General features: G+C 40.3%; 2 protein-coding genes across 2 annotated transcripts in view; one reads left to right on the forward strand and one right to left on the reverse strand.

The window, feature by feature from the left end:
* The window catches only part of atp10d (ATPase phospholipid transporting 10D), a 36,426-nt gene extending 24,957 nt beyond the window's left edge, over positions 1–11,469 (reverse strand). The window contains exons 1-3 of the mRNA XM_073483292.1: positions 11,000–11,469; positions 3,630–3,967; positions 2,874–3,068 (exon numbers count right to left, since the gene is read on the reverse strand). Of these exons, the coding sequence (XP_073339393.1) occupies positions 2,874–3,068; positions 3,630–3,916 (482 nt within the window). The 5' untranslated portion in view covers positions 3,917–3,967; positions 11,000–11,469. The remainder of the gene's footprint in view (positions 1–2,873; positions 3,069–3,629; positions 3,968–10,999) is intronic.
* A 137-nt stretch (positions 11,470–11,606) lies between these two features.
* Positions 11,607–19,136, forward strand: commd8 (COMM domain containing 8). Its single transcript, XM_073482691.1, has 5 exons — positions 11,607–11,700; positions 12,767–12,922; positions 14,021–14,173; positions 14,938–15,093; positions 18,918–19,136. Exons 1-5 carry the CDS (start codon positions 11,656–11,658, stop codon positions 18,936–18,938), a joined length of 531 nt encoding a protein of 176 aa, XP_073338792.1. The 5' UTR covers positions 11,607–11,655; the 3' UTR covers positions 18,939–19,136.
* The last annotated feature ends 5,676 nt before the right edge of the window (positions 19,137–24,812 follow it).

Genomic DNA, 24,812 nt, shown 5'->3' on the forward strand with positions numbered 1-24,812 from the left:
CTGGAAGTCTTTTAACTCACTGTTCTTTGTTGTTCTTGTTCCTTCTAGTTGAATGTTGTTATGTTTGTTTATGTTCATGTCTATGTCTATGTACATTGTGTGCGAAGAAAAAACCAAGTCAAATTCCTTGTTTGTGTTTCACATACTTGGCCAATAAAGCTGATTCTGATTCTGATTCTGATTCTAAATTAGCATAAAAGAGTAATGATTTCCATAACTGTATTTGCATTTTTGTTAACAGAGATGTTTTGCAGCTTGAGCTTGAAGGTTTATTGTTGACCTTGGAAATTAATGGTAAAAGACAAGCTCAAGGTCCACTAATTACATTTCTTCCAAACCTTGATTTTTTTTGGCCAAAGGTTTTGTATCCATTTCAATTAATTCAATCACCTTTCTATTAATAATATCACTTGTGAAACTACAACTACAAGAGAAAGCTAAAACAAAAGAGCACACAACAGATCACAACTATCTTTCTTGAAACAAAAAATGAGATTTTTCCAGACTTTTTTACGTTGAAAGGGAATATACAGGTCCACAAGAATAAGACATGATAGAAGTTGTTGTGGTCACATCAAACTGACTAAAAGCCTACCTGCTGTAAACATGGCAGAGAAGCCTGTTGATCAAATGATCTGACTTAAACCTGCGGTAGTCTTCCCAGATATCCTTGACAGCCGTCGCTGACAGCACCAGTACGATAGGAACCAGAGCAATCTCTGGCTGGAAGGCCTCCACCACAGGGACAAAGTTGAGCGCGGCAAGGAAGATAAAATAGACATTAGCCAAGCGATGGAGCTGTTCGAACAGATTCTTGGGCAGGAAGGAGAGGACAGAATACTTTGTGGTCCGGATCTTGTTGTTTTTATACAACTTCAGGAGTTGCCTCAGTTCCTCATCCTCTGTGGAAGAAGGTACTACCGTCCTCTTCTTCCGCAGGTGCTCCTTGGTAAAATGAGAAGGATACAGACGATTCAAGCTATACATGAGTCAACTGTTCCAGTGGTTTCAGATCCGCCACCCGGTTTGTCTCCACTCGGAAGCCTTCGCTACCTGCAACTGTTCTCCAGCTGTACTTGTATTTCCTCTTTCATGTTGTCCTTAATTCCAACAGACCAGACTGATGTGGAAACTGTCTGCCTATCGCTCCTAAGTAGAGGCATAGACATGGCAGGCAATGTGGGAATGGGAGGGATGAGTGGATGGTTAACTACTTTGATGACGGAACTCATCGCCACTCCTCTGCGTCATGCTGTAAACAAACTCAAGGTTCAAGTTTTACAATGGCCTCAAGAGACTGTGTAATCAGATAAAGGTGAAAAGGAGTGACGGAAAGCAGCAGCGGGAATTGTGCCGTTATTGATTTCCTGACGATCCTTCAAGATCAGAGCAGATCATATTACTGTACTCTATTCTAACATATTGAAATGATGGCTCTTCCAACTTATAAAGCTACAGACATCAACACAGCCGGACACAGTTATACTGAGACACAGGAGGTAAAAGGGACAAATAAATAACAGAACTGGGGAATATATTTAATTGAAAGAAGTGCAAAGAAGAATTTTCTTGATGGAAAATATGTTTTTTCGCTCTGCTCTTGTCTGACTCCTGTAAGAGTTTGATTTAACAACTGGCTATGCTGAACCTCATGTGACTTTCCATCTGCTTGGAGGTAGGTAGATAATGAATTATCATTTTGGGGTGAACTTTAACCAAATGAGTATCCTAAACAGAACAATAGAAATATTAATCATTTAGTTGCAACAAATATTATAGAGTAACAACTGAAATGCATTCTTAGTGAATCTTTCACAGATAAGATCAGTACGAACATTCTGCAATACTAGTGGGACAATCATTACAAATGTTAATGTTGACTCTGAGAAGAAAAGAGTGAATTAATCATTTGTGAAAAAGTCTAAAAAGACCTCTGTTCAGATAGGGGTTGATGCAATCTTGGGGTTAACAACGTGTGTGACAGGAGACCGCTGATTCTTTTACCACTGTTTCCTGTTTACTGACTAAAAGTCAACGGTTTAATTTGACCATAACCACAACCTAATCTTGAAATAATCTCTGTGCCAAAACTACATCACAGTGGTGACAGATCAGGAAACAATCATGTGAATTTGTAACCGTTTTGGAGGCCACTGACACAACGTCCTGGTTCTAAGCGAGCAAGATCAGAAACTGCTCATGTGGGTTATTTTGGAACAAAGTCACAAAAGACCTGTATTGTCATTTAGTTAAAAAAAACTTGTTCTGAAAGGGATTACATCAACAAATATACATATACATACATACACACACACACACACACACACACACACACACATATTGATAAATATATATGCTTGTAGTTTAACTGGAGGAGGTGTAAAGGGAGGCTGAGAATGCCAGAAAGAAAGTGAAGGTGGCTGCATCCAAAATAATGAAGCAAAGTTTGGTTTCTTTTGCTCACCGTGCCTGCAATGCACTCACTGCATAACTGAAATTCCCATCTCAAACACTAATACGAGTGACAGCCAGTGCTTGTTTGCTGTCTGAATGAATGAGACACAAGCTGTAGCAGTCTTGAGGCTCATGCTTGACTGGGCAGCTCTGTGAACCTGGGTGGCAGGACCCATGGACCTATAATTACTTACTATGCTGATTAGTAGTTAGATAGTTTGGGTTTTATTCGTCCAGGTTTTCAGATATCAGCCTGAATATTCGATTTTACTTGCACTCTTTACTTTTACGCTTTGTCCTGTAGCATCACCTAAAGACCACAACAGATCATCTCTTTTGTTAAAGGTCACAGGTTTCACAAGGACAGATTCCCAGCAGAAAACAGGAACTGGTCGTTAAGCTCATAGAGGTTGACTCACCCACAGAACACTTGCACTATATTGTTGTTGACCTTCTTGTCGGACAAGTAGCGCCTGTAATCTTCTAGGGCATCTTTGATGGCAATGACAGTGAGAACCACCAGCAGAGGAATCATGGTAATTTCCTTCTGAAAGGCCTCAACAACTGGCACCCAGTTCAGCAACGCCAGGAACAGGAAATACAGGTTGGCAGCCCTACAAAGGAAGGCCCAGTACAGCAAATTAGTATGTAGAAACTACAAATGTACAAAAGACCAAAAAGTACCAGACTACTTCCAACAGTGTACTACTAGACCTGGAACATCACATTTAATTTTGCTCGAGGACCATCATTGCAACTGACCAATCACGTTTTTGTAATGTCACAGCTTTTGCAACTCGCAATATACATAATAATATGTTCAAACCGGGATACAAATGTTGGTCTCCTTGGTGAAAGTCCTGCATCAACCCATGACACCACCATGGTTTGCACCAACTGAGACTGTCACTTGAGAATCAAGTGATGGTCCTTGAGCAACATTTTGTTATGATGTTCCAGGAACAACACAAACAAAAGCCAAAAATCTATGACATCAAAACAGTACGATAGGTCAGTTTCAATGATGGTCTAGGAACAACAACATGGCAATTTCAGATAGAGCACCAATTATCATGCCAAAAGGCCGGTTCTCACTAGCAAATCCTAAAACCAAAAAAAAAAAGTCATTATTTCATAAATCTCTTTTGTGGTGCTTGCACAAGTAGAATTCTGACCTGTGGAACTGCTGGAACAGGTTCATGGGGATGAAAGTCAACAAGCTGTACTTGGTAGTGCGGATGGCGTTCCCCTTATAACCTTTGGACACAGCTTCGTACTCCTGTTGGTGGAGCCCATTGTGGGCAAACACCCTTCTCCGCTTTCCACTGACCCTCTGCGGGGAGCTGTGGGCATCCAGGGAGCTTTTGTTGGGCAGGCCATTGGGAGCAGAGTACCAGCCTCGCTCCGAGTCTCTTTCCAGCAGCTGCCGACAGCGATGCTGCACCCAGTGGAGCCGCTCCATCTATGCAGCAGAGGCTCTAGCTGAGCTGTGAGAGTTCATATCATCTTCATCCTGCAGAGAGAAAACCACAAAGTCATATTTCTCACTAGGTTGTTCTTATCCAGGCTGTCTGCAAGTTTAAAGGATCAGTCAGGTGTTATTCTGTATGTTTCTACTCATAAAAACAAGCAAACAAACCGGTTCTGTACTACCCCCGCAGTTCAGTTCTGCCTTTTTCGTTCCCTCAGGATAGTGCTTTTAATTAACATTTAGAAAATACATTTTTGACATTTGTGAATTGATTCTGGATCACAGGAAATAAGATTCTAGATTCTTGTGTGACCCACCCCTACACACAATACTTGTTAGAGGGACACTTTCATCGTTGGCTTGGGTCTTCACATGCGATCTGATGAAGATGAGGTGATATGTAATATTAACAGAATTGTCATTTAAATCGAGTGGAATGAAACAATCATGTACAATAATGTTCATCTCTCTCCTACTTTGAGTGTACATGACTAGACTCAATGCAAACAGATGCATTGGGATATGAACCAGGGAAAGTATAGGCTAATCATTAACTCGCTAAGTCATACTGTATCCTGTAGTGGAGCCATTACATTTATATCTTTTATCAGTTTAGTGACAATACTGATAGCTTCTAAGAAAGACAACCTTGATTTAACGGGCTGTTCTGTCATAAAGGTCTTTAATAGTACAAAGAGTGAGAAGTCAGTAAAGGAAGGAGGTTGGTCTGTTTGTTTGTTTGTTTGTTTGTTTGTTTGTTTGACTTTGGCCTTGGTGGCAATGCGCAAAGTAAGGGTGACGAGGTCGGGGTGTTGGGTTGAAGTGTAACAAGTTATGCACTTACAGGTAACCATGTAGTGTTTCAGTCAAAAACATCCGAAAATGCACTAAAATAATTAAACAGAAAGAAGAGTTTTAACATTCTGATGTCTATGTATTGTGTTGCAGATATGTCTACTAAAGCTAGCATGCTAACCAGCTAGCCTGGGCCGATCTTGGTCCAACACTCCTGTGCTAGTAGTGTAAACACTGACACTCCCCTGGTCCCTGAGCTCCCAGTCCGAACCACTACCTGCATGACTAACTGAGCTACTGAACTACCTAAATGCAGCTACAGTCAGCAGCAGTTAATTTGGTGATGTGCTGCCACCTATTTATATTGAGTATGAATTGGACAGGTGGGCAATTCTTATATATTGCACCTTTAACCATACAACAGGAGTGTGAAAAAAGTTATAAATGTTGGGGCTGTATGGTAAAAAAAATTGTAATCCTGGGCTTTGCAAAATTGTTTGTTATCAACATTGTACCAGTTGATATGGCACAAAAGACTAAAACCCCACAGTATGTGTGTGAAAGAAACTGTGAAATGCTTTCATATGATTCATTGTCCATATCAGTGCAACACCGCCCTCTTTACAACAGAGGAATGTAGGCTATACACAATATGAAACAGCCAACACACTAATGTATGAGCACATGAAACAGCAGGCCTCCTGCCTCCTGTGTGGAACCTCCAGTATTTCTGGTAGGAACCCTTTCTGACACATTTCTACACATACTGAGGTCATTTTAATAATTCCTTCAGGAAATGTACCGACAGGACATGTGAGTGTCACACAGTCTACAGCAGCTAGCCTAACAATGCTTCATTCTAATGAGCAGTATAACATTACACACAGAGAAACGCAGGAACACTACATGCTGGTTCCTTTGTACACTGGTTTGGTCATCTCAAAGTGAAAATCCAACTTACATTTACAAAAGCAACCAGTCTCGGTGTGATCAGGGCCTAAGTCTCTTGACACTGCAGTCAGCTCAGGACTAAAAAACATTCTGAGAATGTTTATTCATTCTTAGACCATTCTTAGCCTCTGGCGAAGCAAACCGTTAGCCCCAGGATTTCACACTGGCACAATCCTCAGTACCACCAGTGGAGTCAGTTCAGGGCTTGGCGCTAACTATTTTCCAAAGAACCACGTACTCCTAAGTTGAAGAATCCCATAGGAGCACATACAGAAACTTGGGGGCCTAATGAAAAAAGTGTGAAATTACATGTTTTACCCTAATAAAGGAATATGAAGAGATATTTACAGACGAAACAATATAATTTTTTTGAATACAAAAAGTGCACTAGTTGTTTTTTTAAATGTCTGATTCAATGTTCAAACAGTGTTGTTCAAAAGGAGGTAGTGTGGAATGAAAACTGGAAACTGAGACTCAGTTTGTGTCTTCACTGACCTCCATATTGTGCCACCCCCCAAACCTTAACTTTATTTGTGGCTCCTGGAGACCCTTTCACACTGACAAGTGGATCCCGTGATTTATCAATCAACATCATTGGTTCTTCTTCTAGTTTTGTGGCAGACTGGACAGCATTGGTCCAGCGCAGTGACGCCATTTTTGTCATTGCTGTTGTGTGAAAGAAGTAGTGGCTCATTCGGCTGAGTTTTCTATTTGCACACATCCTCCTAGTTGCAATTTACAGTTCGCACACATCAACTTTTAGTCGCAAATGCAAGTGTAATGCATGCACTGTCAAACATCTTTGTTTTTCAAACAATGGAAAACATCTTTTCCATTGAGGAAAAGCTTCAGAGTTGTTTTTGTGTTTCTTTCAATTAAATATTCTCTTCAGTTCAGATATAACAGATGCAAAAGCAGGGGGAGCTGTCATTTTTGGTGTCAAACGAACAGTCGCTTCTCTCGTTGGTTGTGACACCTAAACTAGTCCGTAGCTGCCAGTTGTTCCTCAAATGATGCAGATTAGTTCGACCTGTGTGTTCTTCTTCTACAAGTGCATTGTTTGAAGCCTGGTGAAATGGATTTGCAAAATCACATTATCACGGGATCTCTCAAATCGAGCTGCCTCACAACATAATTGTAATCAATATGGAGATACTGACCTCTGCAAACAGAGGAATATTTTGGGCACTGATGTTGTAAAAGGCACAGAATGCAAAGTGGGGTTAAATGCATTCACAGGGTCAAAAGGACATGGGGTGGATTTGGATTTGAATCTGCTGTCATGCATTAAATTAGGCCTTCATTACTATGGATCATCTCATCCAGTTTGAAAGCTATCCTCTCACTGCAATGTGCTGACCGAAAGAATCTTGATAATCTTTTTCAAGAAGAAATATGTTTCTGGCATGAAAGTGAAAGTATACAACATGTTGAATATGTTGCCAGCAACATTTCCTCTTATAGTCACACACAGAACAAACATCTTACCACAACATCTAAAATGTAGTAAAGCCAGAAGTGCACCTCCTTAAGTAACAGCATGTAGCTTTCTCACAGAGCTCTGTGGCATGTCTAACCCGCTAACCATCATTCTTAGCACATGGGTGAGATAATGACTTACACTGAACAGAGATAACAACTGAGACTACTGCATGTGCACTGTATCACCTTCTTTTATAACACCACAGTTAGAGATGGGACAATGTAAGATTTTATCGCAGATCTCATTGTAAGGGTGATTGTGAATATCCTTACAACTGTCTTGAAAATTCTCTCTAGCTCAATAGTGTACAGTCCTATACTGATTCCCTGATTCATGGATGTTCATAAAAAAATGTGTGTTCTATCTGTAGTGCAATAAACATATTTGTTTCTTAACAAAATGTGATGTAAAGTGATCCCAGTATGTTTTAGTGCCATTTTAAGGGTTTGAAGCACATTTATATGATTATCGGGATAATATCGTGAATCACAATTATTTTGGCCAAGATCATCGCGACATAAAAATGTTTTCAAGCTCTATTTTCAGATGATCCACTTGTAGTTTTTCACTGAATAGTTTTCTCACTTTTTCTCCAGATACAGGTGGCATGGTGTCATCATCAAGGCCTACTAATCCCAAAGTTCAGCAGAGTAGAGACAGAAGCCTCCACACAATTACAAGTAATGTCCACAGTTTTACTGAAGAGAGTAGCTTTGTCTCTTCCCAATTCAGTCAAAAACAGAAACCTGGAGTTCAAGGCAGGATTCCATTAATTATCTTTGGCTGGAAAACCAGCCACAAGTTCAGAGAAACACAGCACCAGCCCTGCATGTAACATTCAGGATGGTTGCTGATGAAGGTCCGTGGTCATCCAGGTCATAGTAATTCTAAGTGCTATTTCGTAGTCAACTAGACCAGTTTTTTCATATGATCTGAAGAAGCCTCAAGAAACTGAAACAAGTCTAGCTGCCTAAGATATAGCACTTAGAATCCAGTATGGTTATATATGTTTATTATGATGCCTGGGTGATATTTTCCAGTTTCTTCTTAAAGTAACTCATCATCACAAAGAATGTGGGCTTGAGCCAGAACATTATCACATAGGCATATCTTGTATTCAAGTTTGCGTGCCCTAGATAATATTCCGATTTCAAAATGGGCCACATCATTTTTTAGTTTGGGAATGGCTGGTGTATCTTATTGGTTCAAATGGTGTGAAAGGAGATCATGAGCTGGTCAGTTGACACTATAGTGGCCTGCTTTTGGTTTTGTTTTTTCAACAATAGATGCCTCATACTGACCATGCTGAGTGAAAATGAAACCATGATTGGGCTAATACAAATACCGTACCCCAGGGCTCCATTCTGGGGCCTCTACTATTCAACATTTACATGCTTCCTCTAGCTCAGATAATGGAAAACAACAAAATATGTTACCATGGTTATGCAGATTACACACAAATTTACATAACCATCTCACCAGTGGACCATAATCCCAAACAAACGCTGAGTAGATGCATGGAACAAATCAATGATTGGATGTGTCAGAGTTTTCTTCAGTTAAACAAAAATAAGATTGAAATAATTGTTTTTGGAGCCAAGGAAGAACGACTAAAAGTCTCTGCTCAGCTTCAATCTGTAATGTTGAAAACTACAAACCAAGCCAGAAACCTTGGTGTGATCATGGACTCAGACCTGAATTTCAGCAGCCACACTAAGTCAGCCTACTATCACCTTAAGAATATATCCAGGATAAAAGGACTTAGCTCAGCTACAGGTCTGCTTTCAGTCCCCAGAGCCAAAACTAAACATGGAGAAGCAGCATTCAGTTATTATGCACCACATATCTGGAACAAACTTTCTGAAAACTGCAGGTCTGCTTAAACTCTCACCTCTTTTAAAACAAGGCTGAAGACCTTTCTGTTTGCCACTGCGTTTCATCGAAGCAGTTTCAAGGCTTTGAACTGCACTGTGACTTTTATTCTTTATTCTTGTCTTATTCTATCCTACTTGTTTTTAATGTATTTTTAATGCAATTTTTCATTTCTTTTATTGTAATGTTTATGCCCCTGTAAAGCACTTTGAGTTGCCTTGTGTCTGAATTGTGCTATACAAATAAACTTGCCTTGTCTTGCCTTACATAACTGAAGGGCTATTCTCTCTTTTTGTTGTAACTGTTGAATATTTGACCCACCCTTTTCAAATAAGGACTAAGTAAGTAAGGATAGGCTAAACACTAGAAGGGTGGTTGTCTGAAATCGGTGCCCTTTAACTCCCCCAGATTCACTTAAAGGTTTTTCAATTGAAATAAACCACCAAAATTCTTGTTAATCCCATGAATTAATTAATTCATATGTGTTTGCAATGGACAGCAAAAGAAACTCAAATATTAATTGTACTTCTTAAAAAAATGTGTAGTCTTTCTTTATAATACAAGCGTTTTCAAATGCCCCTTGACCATCATCACTTTTGCACTGAATATTACAGAAACAAAGATCTAAAATAATACAAAACATTTGGTGTTACTACTGTCCTATGACTGCCTACTTTAACTTGGAAATATAGTTTTTCTAAAACCCCCAGAATAACTACAGGCAGAAAACAAACCATCACAACGAACAAAATAAAAAAGCAGAAAAGATTCATTGTGGACAGGAGAGGAGTTGGCTGTTCCCTCCCCAGACCTGCTTAACAACCATTCACACCTGGGCTCACCTAGCCTCAGAAACCCACATGAAGGCCGGTTTGACCATCGACCCACAAGTGGCCCTAACGACTCTGAAACTCAGAGCTCACACATGTCCTTAACGACTCTTTAAAAGCCTGCAACTCCCCTCCAGTTAGTTAGAACTGAAGAAGCCTCTTGGATGAGAGGTGAAACGTCTTCAAGAAACTGAAACACGTCCAGTTGCCTACGATACAGCACCTAGATTTACCATGACCTGGACGACTGAGAACCTTCATCAACATGACTGATGAGTGCTTAAATCACATGCAAGTATGCCTCTGGAGTCCCGGCAGTGCACTTTGGATTTCTCACCAGCAGGCTACACCCCATATAGGGGTTCTGAATGTGGGTGGGAATCAAGAACCGACCTGTTTAAGCACAATAACTCCATCAAAGCACAAAAGTCTGGCAACTATAAGAGCAAAGTTGTATGGGAACATTCATGGTAGGATTAATTGCAGGACTGTGCATTAGACTGCTTTAGTTTTTATGTATCTAATAAATGTCCCACGTGTTCTGTAGTAATTTGCCTTCATATATCTTAAAAGCTGCATGTTTATGTCACCCTTAGCTGTTGTAACATATCTGCAGAGATGTCAGATCTGTCTCACAGTGGACCTGATCAGCATCACACCATCTCTTCTTACAGCTACAGAAAGGGAAACTTGATATGTGCTTTACTGTGTAACAGAGAAACAGACACACTTGGATGTGTTCACGCACATAAAACCAGATTTGATGAAATTCACTTCCGCGAAGGTTTAACTGGACTCAGAGAGACTGCACCATCCTGTCTAATTACTGCTTCTGACTGAAAGAGTCTTTAGACAGGACTTCAACCCACTTATTACTATAATGGAAGCTCACAAAAAACAGGCTGTGATCATAATAATAATAATAATAATAGTACGGATAATCAGCTGTAGCGCAGTTTCATCCCGCAGGAGGAACTTCTGAGACAAAGCGTTAATATTTCTGTTGTGTGCTACACTGTCGCCGAGCAGCGCACAGCAGTATCAGTAGATGCAGGAGGCCCGCAGCACACCGCTGTTCCTCCGCATACTGTTCACCATTACTGACATGAACACACAGCAGATGAGGAGACAGACGACACGTACCTCGCTCTTTGTTTCCAGACGCTGCCTGTCGTGTGTCGCTTCCGTCACATCACTGTGCCTCCCGATCACCGTGCGGCAGGCTGCCGGAGGACCTCCCAAAACAACCAGCCAAAAACCCTGAGGCGCGAAGCAGGATGTGAAACTCTAGTCTAATTCCCCGGTTGCAACACCTTCCGTTTTCCCGTGGAGCGACGTCCAAACAGAGCTCCTCTGACAAACTGATGAATTTAACATTTCCCTCTCAGCAGCAGTGAATTGCAAAGCTCACAGGAGCTGATACAATATAGGAATTAATGGCTTTTTGTGATCCATTCGGCATCCAAGGGATTCATCGTGTACATCTGAAAAATATGTTCTTAGACGTTTTCACTCTGCCTGTCGCCAAATATCAAGGTCACACTAAATTCATAGATGTTGAAATGGAGTTCGGATTTCTCCATGTCAGTCTGTCTGGGTGTAAATCAACCGGCCGACAGCGAGGCGCTGATAAATCATTACCGAGTAATATGTGTAGCACATAATTCACATCTACTAACGGTGTGAGCAGAACGAATCTGGAGACGATGACGTTTTCTCCCAAGTCATGTGGACGCAGCTGATGCGACCACGTGACCCCCGTCAGCTGATCAGCTCAGCAGGCGGAAACAAACGGAGCCATGGTGGACACACTGAGCAGGGTGCCTGTCACAGACTGTGTCAAAGTAAGTACCGAGTGTTCTGTTCGTGTACCGTGGTGCTGATGGAGCTGTCTGAGTGTCTCATGGGACAGCGGGTCTGTTTACAGCTCTGACCGAGAGCTCACCGGAGTTCTGCACGGTCCATCATTCAGTGAGCCTGCAGAAAGTGGTACCATCTGTCGGGATCCGTATAATATTGTCATGGTGAGACATAATGTTGAGGTAAAAAGTCAGAATTAAGAGGTAGAAAGTCAAAATGGTGTCTCACCGTGGGAATATTTATTAATTTAGCTTAATTTTCATCTGATCTCTTTCCTTACTTACTCACTCCTGCAGCAGGTGACCACAGACAGTGTGCAGCAGCAGCAGCAGCAGGGAGGCTGACTGTTCATTCAGAGCTGCTTCACTGTCCCCTCTGTCATAATGATTTTCTCACTGAATATCTTTCTGCAAAAAGCCTGGACATGTCACGTTTTAAATGAATATAGGTTCATAGTTTGTTTGCTGCTGTAACTCAGGGTTACTTCTTTTGAGTGTTCTGAGTGAGAAGAGTCCAACCTTTGTTCAAAGCGTGCCAGACAACAAAGTAGTTTTAGCAACTCATCACTTTAACATTTTAACATTTAACCGGATTATGCAAACTGTGAATATTTTATTTCACATAGTTACCCCCAATGTTCTCTCCAACTCAGTATGTCTTTATAAGATCCAGGTTGTCCAGAGTGTACTACCAAAATAAATTATGAAATGCCAGTGTTTGATTGAAAAAATGAAAATACATCTCAAGAAGCAATTATAAATGGGTTCATTTAAATGTCACTTTGTATTATGCATAACAAAAACTCAAATTAAAATGAGCATTAAACATATTATAACTTATTCAGTCTTAAAGGAGAAGTTCACCCAAAAATAAAAATACAGTGATTATCTACTCACCCCCATGCCAATGAAAACGTAGGTTGCAGTGAAAGTTTCACCGTTAAAAAAGAATGTAAATAACGTCTGCTATATGATATAAATTTCCAGGGTCGAGCTTTAAAAGGAGTTAAAAAAATCAGATTTTGTTTTGACTTCTTGTTGTTCGTTTCAGCTGTGTCACAGGGTGGTGGATGGACTGTGTGGGCGGAAGCATCCTTCCAGGGGAGATTACAGTACCATTTGGAGCCCAGAGGAGTGGCTGGACCTGCTCAACTCCCTGACTGCCGTCTGCCGCCTGGCAGTGGGGAACAACAGCTCGGATGAAGAGGTGAGTCAGCAGCTCTCTCACTTTAAGACTCAGAATGTCGCCGAACCGAAGGCTCGCCTTTATCCGTCTTTCATTTGTTCACACTGAACCAAGCAGCGCCGGCATAAAGCCGCTCCAGTGTGGCATTTCATACAGCATGCCAGCGTTGCAGAACTATATATCGTGGCAAGTGACAAAGATACGTTTTTTGCTCAAAATAATATTACATAATTGCCATCAGTAAATATCGGCCCCGGTCTGGCTCTCACTTGCGGAAAGGAATGCAGTTTTCCAGGGAAAGTTCAGTGAAGACTCGGTCTGTAGGGCTGACCATCGCTGTGACTTTTCCATATAAGTTGCCAGAGACAGTAACTACAACAATTCGATAGTGGAAACTGTTGAAAACATTTTGAGTCAGTTATTTGCTTGAAATCACATCAGATAATCATCACCAGTCAACAGCACGAGCTGCCTGGCTCTCTCTGCCAGGGACACTCGCTGTTTTTCGGGTGGAAGCATGACAAAGAGTCATAGGACAGACAGGATGACAGACAGGATAACAGACACTTTTCCGAGTATAAATTCAGCCTTTTTTCCTCATATAAGATGCCAAAGACACTACCAGTTACCACATTACTGTTGTTTGGTCCTGTAACGTTGTTTTGTGGGTTGAAGTGTGGGTAAATTTTTTTTTTATTTGATGAGTGAAGGATCTGTTTAGTTGTCAGACTGTGAACACCATCAGACCGACACACCTGTTCAGCGCTGTCAGTTTTTCCATTCACACAGATGCCGTCTCGCCTCTGCTGCAGCTCTGATACTACCTCCGCCAGCTGATCAGAAGCGGAACAAAACTGTCCCCCCTCTCCGCATCTGTAACTTTCACACAGACAAGATTCCTGCCTTGACTTTTTCTATATTGTTAAGATTTTAAGTTTTTAAATGTTTTAAAATGCTGAGTTTTGTCGCATCGGTATGTATAATATCTATTCATACAGCATGCAGTCTGTGTGAAGGAAGCCGAAGTTTTTACTCTCAGCTGTAGCCATGAAACAGCAGGGTGTATGGTGGCTGCTCTTGGGTCAGAATCTCAGTTCTCCTCCTGCTGGCTGTGTGCAGGTGCTGGCCGGGCTGTCGGGGGCGGGCAGCAGCCATGCAGAGGCCGTGCTGAGTGTGCTGAGAGCCCGACGAGAGGAGATCCGCCGCTCTCTGCTGGACAGAACCAACTCCATCTCCTCTGCTACCCTGCAGGACTTTGACTGGCAGCTTAAGGTCACTTGATGCTTTATTCTTTAGTGTTTAATTGGCTTTACTTATTGTTGGTTGGACTGCAGTGGCGGGACCAGCCTGACAAACCTGTTTGTTCATGACTGATCGAGTAGCGTTCATGGCCTTTTTACATTTATTATCTGAATCTGACGATCTGGAATTAAGATTACAGATAACAACGTCATTTTGACTAGTCGTAAATTGTGTCAAATTTTTATTCAAGATATATATGACGTCATTTTGACTACTCAAAGCGATGACGTCATCCTAGCTAGTCAAAACGACAGTTAGAGATATCTGCAATTGAGTTTTGACTGGTCAAAACTCAATTGCAGATATCAAAACAGATATCAAATGTCATTTTGACTATTGTGCATGTCATTGCTCATCCGAGGCTTCCCATTTGATACTCATAGGGAGTTGTGGAAGAAAAGTATAGCATTTTGCAGAAGGACCTGCGACAAACCTTGGATGGTCTAGAGACACTGGTCTCTTGTTCTGGAGTAACATGAGCTGGAAATGTTGGGTATTGCAGCCCATTTAATTAATTAATCTATTTCTCACTGAAAGCTCCTATCATGCATTGAAAACCGCGCTCTGACATTGTAGTAAAAAGGCTTGCCATAGTAGGACTCAAATCTGTGTTTGTCTAAACGCTAGTGTTTGGTATTGTGAAACGCTGTCTCCCAGGCTGCTCCTGTACTGCTGCTATGTCTAAATTTCACCTCTTCTACTTCCTGTTCCTGTCTCCCATCCTCTCCCTGCAGGTAGCTCTGTCCAGTGATAAGATCTCGTCTCTCCACACTCCTCTGCTCAGTCTCAGTCTGGATGTGAAAGAGAACAGTGCCCTGCGGTCTTTCACCATGGAGATGAACAGAGAGGAGTTGAACACACTTGTCAGTTCACTAGAGGCTGCTAATAAGGTAGACACACACTAAATACTCCAGCAGAATGAGATTTGGCTAGTTCTCATGAATCTAGCACAGAGTGTTAAACAAATTAACCCTGTTTAATAAGTTTGAATTAGTTAATGAGTGGATTAGTGTATTAACATTAAAATACTAATATTTTGAAATGATATTTTTCGGTTCAAGTTTTCAGACATTATTAATAGTTTTGGTTTTCTGTAGCTGATCAAGTAGCTAAAAGATCTTTGAACTCCACTACAGTGTTAAAGAAAGGATTTAAATGGATGCAGCAGCTGGTGTGTTACGCTAATGTAGCTGCTAGCCAGAGCCTCAAACTGAGTGTAGAAGTGTATTTAGAATAATGGAAATGAGTCATATTCAAGAGCACCATCATCTGGATTATCATTGTTTTTTGGGCTTCCCCTGGTAAGTCCAAGTTGAACATCACAACACTATGAACTCTGGGTGATTCCCTCAGGCATAGTCTGTAAAAATGTGGATTTACAGAAAGTGACTATAAAGGGCTCAAAACGTCTGAGAGGACTCTATATTATTGTCATAATATTTATTTTAGATGATCAAAAGTGTGATCTAACTTTCTGCTCTTCAGTTTGTGCAGAGCCTTCAGAGGAACTGTTCTATCCACATTCTTTAATAATATTGCACCTTGATATAACTTCTTTCACATTATGCCACATTGTGAATTGAATTAAATGAAATACAGCATTAGACCATGATAAAACAATGGACAGATGATGCAAGTGTGACACATATCATATTTCACTGAAGCTGCTTTAAAATGAGGCTTTCGGAGCACGGATGTCTCAACTCCTCTCTCCTTGTGTCACTTGCTCGCCCTGGAGGGTGGAGGGACTAAGATGCGAGGAGAGGAGGCAAGGAAAGGAGTCAAGGATGTACAAACTAAGAAATGAGAAGAGGGGTGTGAGTCTCTGAGTGTGGACATGGGGGCTGGGCCATAATCTCCAGCATCAACCAACACTGACTCATTTGACGTCCATTAATGACATTTATTTCTGCTGACATCACCCAGCTCTCTCTGGAGCTACAAAGGGCTTTTATTTCGAAATATTTACTCACGTTTAGCTTCAGGCTTTAATTTTAAATACAACTGTATGAGTCTATGAGTTTTAGTAATCTCCTGCTACCCTGCGTGCAGATTAAGTGGCCCTTGAAGAGGGCCCTGGCCAAAGTTGAGAACCTCTGTGTTTGACCGAGGGTCAAGGTTGATTCAGCCAAGGGAAACAAAGGCAATTTAAAATAATTAATAATTAGGTAGCTGACAACAATTAAATTAATCAAAGATAAGCTCTGATTAGCATTTAGTAAAACTAGGTTTAAAAAGAGTAAATCCAGATTTAAGATTAAGCAGAGCTCTGTTGCACTATTAAACATGAATCTCTTCTTAGTAAAGTGCAGTTTATTTATGTAGACCAAAGTTAAACAGAGTTTAATCAATGTGGAAATGCTACCCAAATTCAAATAAATATATTAATTAAATAAACAGGCAGACATGCAACCTAGTAAGTATAAAGGAGGGAAAAACATTATCTTTCAGCTGCTCTTAATTTCTTAATAAAGTGTCACGTTTTTAGCTAGTTAGTTAAAATATTGGCTTAACTGTTCGTTACATCATGCTGTTCTTTTTTAGAAGTTGTGTTCCTGCTGGTGAAAGCTCAACATCTATTAATATTTTGCTGCTTCATAATAAAAGCTTGTAAATGTCAACTTGACATAGGACATTTATTGTTTTATGAATGTTTTATAGAATTTATAGGAAATTAAATGTGTGTTTTACTGTATTAGTGGATCTTTGTTAGTGCAGATTCATGGATAATACATCAGGGAGGAAGAGTGTTTCCAGCCGCTGCTCTGACCGCTGTCACAGCCATGGAGCAGCCCGCTACTTTTAAATGTCTTCTACTCAACACAAGTGCTCTTTAGTTTAACACACACCTTTTAAGCGGGTAGTCCTGTTGTAATGGAGATATAAATCCCAACTGCAGTCAAACTGAGTCAAGCCAAGGTAGCACATGTGGAAATGTCCTATCAGTCCAGTCTTCCTGTTCCACTCCAGATTTACTGAACTGGTGTCTTCAGCAGCATCATAAAACTTTTTTATTTTTTAAAATTTTATTCCAGTTACTTGATTAGTTTGATCGGTTCATTATAAAAAGACGTTAACAGTGAAACCTCCTCAAGTGTAAGTTTAAAGTTAATATTGGATCACAGTTTAAATTGGTTTTGGTGCAACAGAATTAATTTAATCTAGGTTTAGAGAAAAAATAAACAGGTTTAAAGAGAGGTTTACATTTAATCTTTCTTAATTGTAAGATAGTTTTAAAGTTTGGTGCAACAGAATTTAAATTTAAACCATGATTTTATTCTGTTGGTGCAACCTGGCCTTCAGGTATTAGAATGTGAAGGAGAAACACAGCCACCATGTAAATGTTCCACTGAAGACAAACACTAGGTGGTGGCATTGTTCCAGTGTAAAGCCAGGGCTCTGCAGTATAATAAAGGCATATAGAAATGAATGTGTGATATTGTTAGCTTCAGGTCAAACATCATGACTGTACAGCTGCACTAAAATAACTTTAGTATGCTTTAAATCAAATTATTACAGCTTTTACAGTTTTCGGACCTAATTTTTTTTATTTTATTTTTTTTTTAAGTTTAACTGTCTAATAAAGCAGAAAAAACTGTGCAGTGTACAGTGTCCAGCTCTTTTAGGATATTACTGTTTATTTAAAAAGGAGAAAAAAAAGAAAAAAGGGAGAAACTACATATTTGGTGAGCGTTTTTTAAGATTTCTGACTTTCGTAGGCTTGGAGCTGAGGGCCATAGACAGGGTAGGGAGGTCGCAAAGTATTGTTGGTTTTGGTCTTTCATGTGATTTTTTTTTTTTTACAATAAAAAAATATGTAATAGCTCCATCATGTCCCTTTTTAAAGCTGTGGGTTAAAGCCAGACATTTGACATACCATTACCTTATACAGTTGTGTCCTTATTGACACATCCAGCAGCCACAGAGCAACATTAGCATTCATTTCATGTCATGTTTATGTCCACCTGATGAATGTAAGTCCAATTTACCTCTCCTTTTAGCTCAGCGATTGGTCGCTGCCAACTCCTGAGAGAAAAATCTGCTTCTTTCGCTCCTTAATGCTCCACTATGTTCTATCTGCTGTTTGGCGCTAAGCAGGTTCTGGTTTTATTGGATCTTTTTCACTCGAGACAGCTGCCTGCTGCTGCTGTAGTAGTAGGGCATAAAACCAAAACCATAAAGTAGTAGACGTGCAGTGATAGTCGATCAGCTGATGATCTGATAAGAACTCTGTGTGAGCTCATCACTACGAGTTTCCCATTACATGGTCATTTGATTTGTTTCTAATATAAAATATTAAGTAGTGCAGCTTTAAATATCCTCACTGTTAAATTAAAACAGAGAGATTAAAAGATGTTATAAGGCTCTGAGTCATTCAATCAAAAAATAATGGTACAGGCCTTCACAATAAAGGTCCATTTTTGCAGCATTTTACAGACTTTAAACACACATTATTTTATTTCTGCCACTGGGGGTCTCTCAGTCAAAACAGTACAGAAGATACATGCAGGCTGGGATCATAGAAGTTGTTGTTTTTAATGTTAAACAACCTCCACTGCTGATGATGATCCATCTGATGTGACTCAGGCACAAATGTCTAACCATCTGCAAACAATTAAGTTCTGACCTCCATTTTGTTCTGCTGTTTTTATGTGAGCAGTAAATCTTCACTTTATCAGTCAAATGAGATGCTGTTGATGTTTCTGTCATGCAGGTGGTGCTGCAGTTGAAATGATGGAAAGATTGTGCAGCACTGATCTCAGTCAAGCCGACGACGAGTGGACGGATGTCTTTTTCATACATAATGATGATTTGATGAGTTCTGTCATTTGTAATTCAGTCATGTATATGTGCAGTTGAACACAATGTTTTGTTTTTGTAATGCGTTGTTGTAACATGAACATGTCAAAGTAAACATTTCTTTGCTTTTTCATTGCTTGTGTTCATTTTTACAAGAAGTTGTTCAGTGTTGGGCCTGTAAAAACTGTTATGGGCAGGTAAATATTATTATAAGAAACTCCTTTAGTGCAATTTGGTCAGTTTCTACCTACCAAATGTTAGTTCTATATTCCTCTCTTCTAAGAGGTAATACTTGATGTTTGGTAATCAGAATTTTCTTTAACAATATGCTTCATTCTGGCTCTTTATAAATGTATAGGTGACATCACAATTACTCTGTCCACCTGTTTTATACAGTAAATGGGGCAAATTAAAGATCTGACATAAATCAGCCTCCAATTCTACCTGTGTGGAGCTGCAGAGACATGTTTAGGACTGTTCTGTTCAGTGCACTGCAGCCAAACCAATAAATCAACTGCCTGATATTACTCACTGATTATTCACATTATACACTCCACACATTTTACATGTTATGTTTACAAGTCTCGAGGGTGCTACTGCATATGTGAAAAAAACAGTGTAAAGCTGTTTGTGGCTCCAGAGGAAGCTGCACGTAATCTAATAAATTGCCTCCAGTGATGTCATTCAGTAGCTTTGTAAGTTGCATTGTGGGTAATGTAGTCACTGGGTTTTGAAAAGGAAGAAGAATGTGTGGAATAAAAAAGGTGCTTTCTCTGGATCTGCTGTTTGATTTTGATCATTTATTTTCAAACTGTACTGGACTGCCTTCCAAAGCCCAACGCCTACATTACCCACAATGCAACTTAGCCACTGAATGACTGAGATTATCACTGGAGGCAATTTATCAGATTACACGCAGCTTCCTCTGGAGCCACAGAAGGCTTTAAGATCCTTCTTTTCCACATGTGCAGTGTTACTCCCTAAGACCTGTAAACACACCTTAATGTGTAAAACTGCTGGAGTTGCCCAATGAGTTTCTTACAAAGTGAGTCATATGAGTACCAGTCATATACCAGTCAGAAGATCCCCACTATTTGATTGCCTCAAACTGCCAAAATCTTATATAACTTAAGATTGACTTTGGACTGTACGTTTTCACAGAATGAGTACTGTGTTTGGAGTTTGTCCCCCATGGCTTACATTGGAAGCACATTAAGAAGGGATTTTTGAATGGCTGATATGATCAGGAGGAACGATTACAGCAAGATAAATGTGTTTCATGTCAGCATTTTAAGACAGAGCCACTATTTGCAGCCATCTTCACTTCGGGTATAAATAACTGAGAACTAAAATAATTCGATCTTAGAGAAGGCAGAGAGGTCACAGTGTGGTGACATTTGTGTCCAGGCTGCGGCCTTCCAGTCGATTAGACAGCCGACCGTGATTAAGGATGAGAATGGCACAACTGCTGACAGACACAGTCATGCTAAATGTGCTAATGGCATTTGTCTTCACTCCAGAGCTTCACGTTAATCATGAGAATGCACACTGCTGTCAACAGCAGACATGATAACTGGACTAATGGCATTCTCCTCCAGCCAGAGCAGTTTCACTCCAGACCTTCAGTCTCTATAAAGACAATGGTCCTGCAAGTCAGCAGTGTGCAGCTGGATATAAACGAGGCAGAGTCAGGGCTGAATCAAAGTGATTATAGTTAAAGAATTTGTGCATTTTTCTGTTCTCGGTGAAATGATCTCACGGTAGGCTATGCTTTAACAAGAATTAATACACTTTTCCTAGCTGGACTGAGCCAGTCAAAAACTACATGCACACGTACATTTAATGCAGTGAGAATGTCAGCGTGCCACAGCTGGCTGTGGCACATTGTGATGCTGTTCAGACTTGATATCAACATCCGTCCTGAGTGATCCGATCACAAGTGCACAGTTCTAAGTAGACCCCCAAGAAGCACTGAGGACGCCTTTGAGATCTGATCACTCAGACCACAATCAGAGGTGGCAACAAAACCACGTGTTTTTAATGAGACTTCAGGACATTTTCATCAGTGTCTGGGACAACAAAACCAGGTATTTAAGCCAAAACATGATATTTTCCAAACCCTAACTAATTGTGATTGTGCCCCAAACCTAACCAGACCATAAGCACAGTCTTCACAACAAACAGAGAATTTGACCGAAGTAAGCCGAAAGCTGAAACATAAAGAAATGTAAAGTTCAACATATTCATGGTTTGCAGAAATATACATTGCAAGATTTGGTTGCATAAGATGATATACCTATAACTTAAGCACATATTTAATGACATATTAAAAACTGACTGTATTACCTCTGTTAGATACAGAACCCTGCATTTAATGTTATCTTGATGAGGTTCATATTATCATGGCTGGAGCAGTGTGGTAGGGAGCCTGTGGGGCCACATCACTTTGTAAGGCCCCTATTATCAACCCATTGGCCATCTTCAGTGTGTTTATTGGTTTTGAGGAACAAAAATAACAAAACAAAATAAAACATACTTAGATAGTCTGATACATATTTTCTGATACGCCGGCAAAAATACACTATATATGGTATAGATGTCAGCATTTTATTTAAACTCTATTCTTTGAAGTCTCTATAAGTTGACACAAATAAATATTTTGTGTTTTCTCCCTTTCACATGCATCCATATGCTCCCTCTCACTCTGTTTCTCTCTCTGTGACAGCCACACATACAAACAAACACAAAGACTGTTCCTGCTCAGTGTCTTTATGTTGGCCTGTAAACAAGCAGAAAGACACACACACACGCAAACACACCCACACCCCATTCCCCTTGAGAGCACATATAGAGCATGAGAGAAAATTGTACAGTAATTTTACACAATAAGAGTCCAAAACATGTCCTCCCCCTCCACAGCCTGTGGGCAAACCAGTTGTTCAGGACGTCCATTAGCTCGTCCGTCCACAGAAAAACATGTGTCCATCTGCTCTGGGTCCTTTGTTGTGAAGAAAGCCAAGTTATTTTTTTATTTTTTTATTTTTTCACCTCCTGTTCGTCCGCACTGCTGCGCCCAGAAACAGCAACACTGACAGCATGGAAACTTGCCTCGCAGGAGATTTTTTCAGCATTGAATTCAAAAGATTGTCATCGTAATGCTGGAATGTCTTACTACACTCTATGCTTCGATAATGGTACTTTAGAGCCTCAGAAGAGATTGTAAAGAGTCCACTTCTGTTTCTGGTTCTCCTTGTTCTTCTTAATCTAAAAAAAGTACAAGATGATTTGTTTTAAATTCTACTCACTAGATAGAAGATAAGTTAAACCCTGTGAAAATATCGAGATTCTTGGTAAAGGCACAATATTCAGCCATGAGGAAAGAGCACACTGCTACTATTGTGTCCTGTCTGGTTTTGTTGTTTTTTTGTTTAAAGCCCTGATAAGACAAGCAGTTCACATCTGTCCTAACCATTTAGTTACCATCACTATACTGTAACAGTTCATCTGCATCTGGGGAATCATAGAGAAAGAAATAACAAATTACTTTATCCAGTTAGATGTCGTATTTGATTATTCTTATCTTTGACAGTACTTTCTATCTGTAAAACTATTCGGGGCGGTTGGAACGTTCAAAGAGACAGGTTTTAAAGGAAAGGTTTCCAAAGACTAACAATGGGAAGAAACCATTTGATTTTGTCCATAATCTGCATCACAGTCAGTTTGTAGCAATATGTTCACACTCCCAACTTGTCAAATTCGGCAGCTTGGTCAGTGGCCTTAAGCTTCAAAGTACACTACATCAGTGTCAGTTTTGGACGTGAAGGGGTATGTGGTCAAGTTTGCAACAATATGTTATACACAACGTTCAGTTACACTTTCAAAAGTAAGTGTGCTGAATGCTTCCAACTTTATTAATGTTGTCAAATAGTCACGGTGTGGTTAGGTTCACGCAAAAAAAAAAGAAAACTGCTTGGTAAGGGTTAGGCAAAATAAAGTACTTGGTTAGGTTAGGAAGATATCATTCTTTGGGTTTAAATAACTAACATAGTTACGTAATGTAAGTGATGTAACTCACATCACGTTACATTTGTGACGTTACTAACTTTACATACATGACATCATTTACATTACTTATGTACATTCACTTACTTACGCTCCAAAAATTAAAAACAAATCACTCGTGTCACATACAAGATGCAAACTCCGGTCTCTGGAGGGAAAATGTTCGTAAAAACCCATTTAACCACCCCATCCACCTCCTGACATGGACTTTCTCGCTCTTTAGACAACTGCACTGGAGCATCACTTCAAGCTTTCAAGCCTAGGACTATTGACCAGGCTGCTGTATTTGAAGTATCAGGACTGAGAACAGGCTATTTGTTGACAACATGTCTGATCACCTGACTGCTAAGTGTGTGTTGACCCGTTGCAAGTTTGTTGCTGTGTTCAAAGATTGCAGCAATTAATTTGAGAATTAAATTGAGAAAATGTTAGCATAGATCATAGAATGATGGCCAAAGGTATGAAAATAAGGTCCAGGTTGGAATAAACCTGAATTATCCTTTAAGAGAATTCAGCTGCTGATCCACTATGAACATTCAGACTGTGTACAAACACACTCGATGACCTATGACCAAAATAGAAACCCTGCCACAACAAAAGAAGTGATCCTTAAAGTAAACGCGAAGTTACCATACAAAGGATGATACAAACACATGATGGGCTCTTTCTTACGCACGGCGCAGAACGGCGCACAGCACAAGTGTCATTACTAGTTTCAGACCAACGCAGTTTTCACGCCCAGTGCCATGTTGTGTAAATAGCAAATGTACTTGTGCCCACCTGTGCGCCTCTAGGCGTGTTAGTCTTAAAATGATGTGTGGTCAGGCGCAGTGATGGCACATTGCTGTCTTTGACGCAGCAGAAAGTGGCTTCGCTGTAGACCAACCAAAAGCTGGTCTAAGCTGATCTTCCTGCTATCTAAAGGACGCATTATTCAGATGCGCCTACACAGGTGGTTCCAAAACGTGTATACACTCTCTTAATGATTAGAGAGTCTGCTTTCAGATATGTGTGCAGTAATGTCCCTCTAACAAATATCATGGCACATTTAGCAAAACTCAACACATCAAAAAGACATTTTGATGTGTTGAAGACTACAGAACATTAATTAATATAAAATACTGATGGAATCTGTCGGCGAGTCAGTAGTTTTAATTGATCAATGAAGTTTATCCGCTCTTCTTCGTGCACAAATGAGCACATTGAGGCATACATTCACAGACTGCTCCTGCTGCTGGAGGATCCCTGCAAGTAACAAAATTTATATTTTCCTCATTAAAGATGTATTTCACCCGCCTGCATCCCACCCGCTGATTGATCAGAATACTTTTTATGACCCCACCAGCCTGATCCATGGACTAGGATCTGTGCATCACTATCACTATCACCTTGCACACAGAGGGAGGCACAGCAGCGCTCCTCCTTCTTGTCCTCAGTCAAATATCAGTGTATTTTTACCTATGCAGGCAAAAATAGCTATTGATGGGACAGATGATTGTGAAACAGTGGAGGCAGAGTGTCGAGCAGCTGAGAACCATATCCCTCAGCAAAGACGAGAGCCATTGTTAAATAGCTCATCTCCAGGTCCTGGCGCACCTGGCTCTTATAGGGAATGGGGGATGACGCTCTGATAAATTTAATTTATGTTACGCCCAAAACAAACCCATGTCTAATTCAGGGTCTCAGGACAACCCATGAGCACCTTACTTTTCACCCAGATTACTTGCTGTTTAACTAGCAAAAGAGA

The sequence above is a fragment of the Pagrus major genome, chromosome 16 (genome assembly GCF_040436345.1).
Source record: "Pagrus major chromosome 16, Pma_NU_1.0".
NCBI classification, from domain to species: domain Eukaryota; kingdom Metazoa; phylum Chordata; class Actinopteri; order Spariformes; family Sparidae; genus Pagrus; species Pagrus major.